Below are 2,753 nucleotides of genomic sequence, written 5' to 3'. Positions count from 1 at the left end.
CTCTTGACGGCACCAAGAAAAAGGAAATAATAATCACGTCGCCTTTCTTCCTCGCACCACCCCCCGATATATTCTTCTCTTCCCTTTCCTTTTCACAACCTACCATCACGCTGGTCGAGATGGCCCGGCGACAGCACCTCACGCTTTCCCTTCTTCTGATCGTCTTCTTGTTCCTCAGCGTGTCCTACTTTTTTACCTCGGCGCCGGCCGCAGCGCGAGACCGCGCCGCCCAGTTCGTTGGCGGCGCCGTCACCCCGAAGCAGCAGCAGCAGCAGCAGCAGCAGCCGAAAGAGAAACCGCTGAAAGAGAAACCGACGCAGGCGTCGAAAACGACCGACAGCGACGATGCCCAAATAGTCAAGGACACCGCCTCACCCTCGGCCACCACGCCGTCCCCCAGCGGCGGCTTCAGCATCGACGTCGACTCGCTACCGTCCCTCGACGGCGACTCAATAGCGCCAACGTTGGAGAACGCAACGCTCAAGTAAACTCTATATTCCCTCTCTGCCCGCTCTCTGCCTCCTCCCAGCCTCCCCCCGCTGACCTCTCTCTCTCTCTCTCTCTCTCTCTCCAGGGCCGAACTCGGACAAGCGACCTGGCGGTTCCTGCACACCATGGCCGCCCGCTTCCCCGACAAGCCGACCAAGGACGAGCGCACCACGTTCGAGCAGTTCATGCACCTCTTCGGTCGCCTCTACCCGTGCGGCGACTGCGCCCGCCACTTTCGCAGCATCCTCGCCGAGTACCCGCCGCAGTCCGGCTCGCGCAGCGCCGCCGCCGGCTGGCTCTGCTTCGCCCACAACCTCGTCAACAAGCGCCTCGAGAAGCCCGAGTTTGACTGCACCAAGATTGGCGACTTTTACGACTGCGGCTGCGCCGACGACGACAAGAAGAAGAAGAAGGGCGAGGACGACGCAGCGGCGGGCGACGAAGCAAAGAAGACGAGTAAGAAGGAGAAGGACAAGGCGGACGGCGACAAGAAAGAGTAGCGCATTGCCACTCGCACTATATGACATAATTTGTATATTTTAGGCGACATTCTTCTTTTGGTCTTGTGTTTTCTTGCATTATAGCTGAGCAATGTTACGGAGCATCATATCCATCATCAGGCGTATTCAACCATCAATTTACAGTTCAACTTGTTTTGTACCCCGCCCGCTATTGAATGACAAGTGTTCTAAGAATGAGAAATGAGACAGAGCTGTAACCAACTGGATACATATAAGAATTGCCTTTTCTCTCTGTCTGCTTTGAATTGTAACTGTTATGCGCACGTGAAAAGTCACGTGATCTCACCAGGTAGCTTTGAGGACGTCGCGGCTGCGCGTCCGAAGCTGCCTGAGCTAACTGGAGAGCTCCGACCCCAGTTGACCTGGCCGCATACCTCATCACAATTAAGCCAACGACGAATCCGAGTACATCGCGTCATATCGGACCAGAGACATATAGATTCTTACAGCGCTTGCATATACCGACATCATGGAGTTTGGCAACAAGGGAGTGCTGTCCGAGGGTTCGTTTGCCCTCATCGAGCAACGTTGCATGACCGTATAGCTAATGGCGGCAACAGATGGCATCCACGTCGATATGGAGCACCTGAAGAAGGGAGAGGTCAAGTGAGTTTATGCATGCGGCTTTGGGAATGATGACTGAAGCTAACCTGTGGCAGTCTGGGTACCTCGATGTGCGTATCTGTGACGAATTCGGCCCGTCAATGACTGGATACTAACAGGAGGATAGTATGGCGGTTACATTCAAGGACGGAGTCATTCTCGGTATGCGCCTCGACGGATACTTACGAGTCGAGCAGAACGTGAAAGCTAACGGGGAAAGGCGCCGATTCGCGAACCACGACGGGCGCGTACATTGCCAATCGAGTAACGGATAAGCTTACCAGAGTACACGACACCATCTGGTGCTGCCGATCAGGTTCGGCGGCAGACACACAAGCTGTCGCGGACATTGTCCAATACCAGCTGGGCATGTTTGCCATGCAGAGCGGGAAACCCCCGATGACGCAAACCGCGGCGTCCATTTTCCAAGAACTTTGCTACGCCAACAAGGACCGCCTATCGTACGTGAACCAACACCTACGGTGATTGAAGTCTTTGACATGGTTACCGATGCTAATTGTTTTCTAGAGCCGGCCTCATTATTGCAGGCTGGGACGAGCGGTTCGGCGGCCAGGTGTACTCGATCCCGCTAGGTGGCTCGCTGCACAAGCAGGCGTACGCCATTGGCGGCTCCGGGTCAACATATATCTACGGCTACTGCGACGCCAATTGGAAGGAGGGCATGGAGGAGGCCGAGGCCGTCGACTTCGTCAAGGGAGCGCTGCGCGAGGCCATCAAGTGGGACGGCAGCTCTGGCGGCGTGATCCGCATGGTGGTGCTGACGGCCAAGGGCGCGGACCGCCACCTGTACCTGCCGGACACGGACTATGCGGTGCGTCACGACTAAATGATAAGAGAGGGAGGGTGAAAGAAACGAGGGCTGCAAGGATGGAGATGTTTGTACAATATAGTACCCGCCCGGTCTTCAGAACAGACAAAGGAATTCAAGTCTCTAATTCACGGCCAAGGCTCGAAGCTGCGTTTGCAATGTGTCTGTATGACGTAGTGGGAGGGCGGTGAGAAGGGAACAAGGGGGATATGACGTTGTATCGAGCTATCGGGGGCCTGGTGCGTGCATGGAGTCGGTGACTGAAAGATGTCTGGCGAGAGTTGTGGGCGGCTGGCGAGATGGCCGTGGGC

At 56.0% G+C, this 2,753-nt stretch overlaps 2 protein-coding genes across 2 annotated transcripts; both read left to right on the top strand.

Moving 5' to 3' along the window:
* Nucleotides 1-119: 119 nt before the first annotated feature.
* ISF_06495 (FAD dependent sulfhydryl oxidase Erv2) lies at nucleotides 120-989 on the top strand (the record flags this gene model as incomplete). Its single annotated transcript, XM_018850099.1, has 2 exons — nucleotides 120-484; nucleotides 575-989. The coding sequence occupies 2 exons, from the start codon at nucleotides 120-122 to the stop codon at nucleotides 987-989; spliced, it is 780 nt and encodes a 259-aa protein (XP_018702587.1).
* A 490-nt stretch (nucleotides 990-1,479) lies between these two features.
* ISF_06494 (Proteasome, subunit alpha/beta) lies at nucleotides 1,480-2,460 on the top strand (the record flags this gene model as incomplete). Its single annotated transcript, XM_018850098.1, has 6 exons — nucleotides 1,480-1,513; nucleotides 1,571-1,616; nucleotides 1,670-1,684; nucleotides 1,741-1,775; nucleotides 1,834-2,074; nucleotides 2,142-2,460. 6 exons carry the CDS (start codon nucleotides 1,480-1,482, stop codon nucleotides 2,458-2,460), a joined length of 690 nt encoding a protein of 229 aa, XP_018702586.1.
* Between the last annotated feature and the right edge of the window lie 293 nt (nucleotides 2,461-2,753).

This window comes from Cordyceps fumosorosea (genome assembly GCF_001636725.1).
Source record: "Cordyceps fumosorosea ARSEF 2679 chromosome Unknown scaffold_17, whole genome shotgun sequence".
In the NCBI taxonomy this organism is placed as follows: domain Eukaryota; kingdom Fungi; phylum Ascomycota; class Sordariomycetes; order Hypocreales; family Cordycipitaceae; genus Cordyceps; species Cordyceps fumosorosea.
Note: the sequence above shows the minus strand (reverse complement) of the source record. Positions and strands in the feature narration are given on the sequence as shown.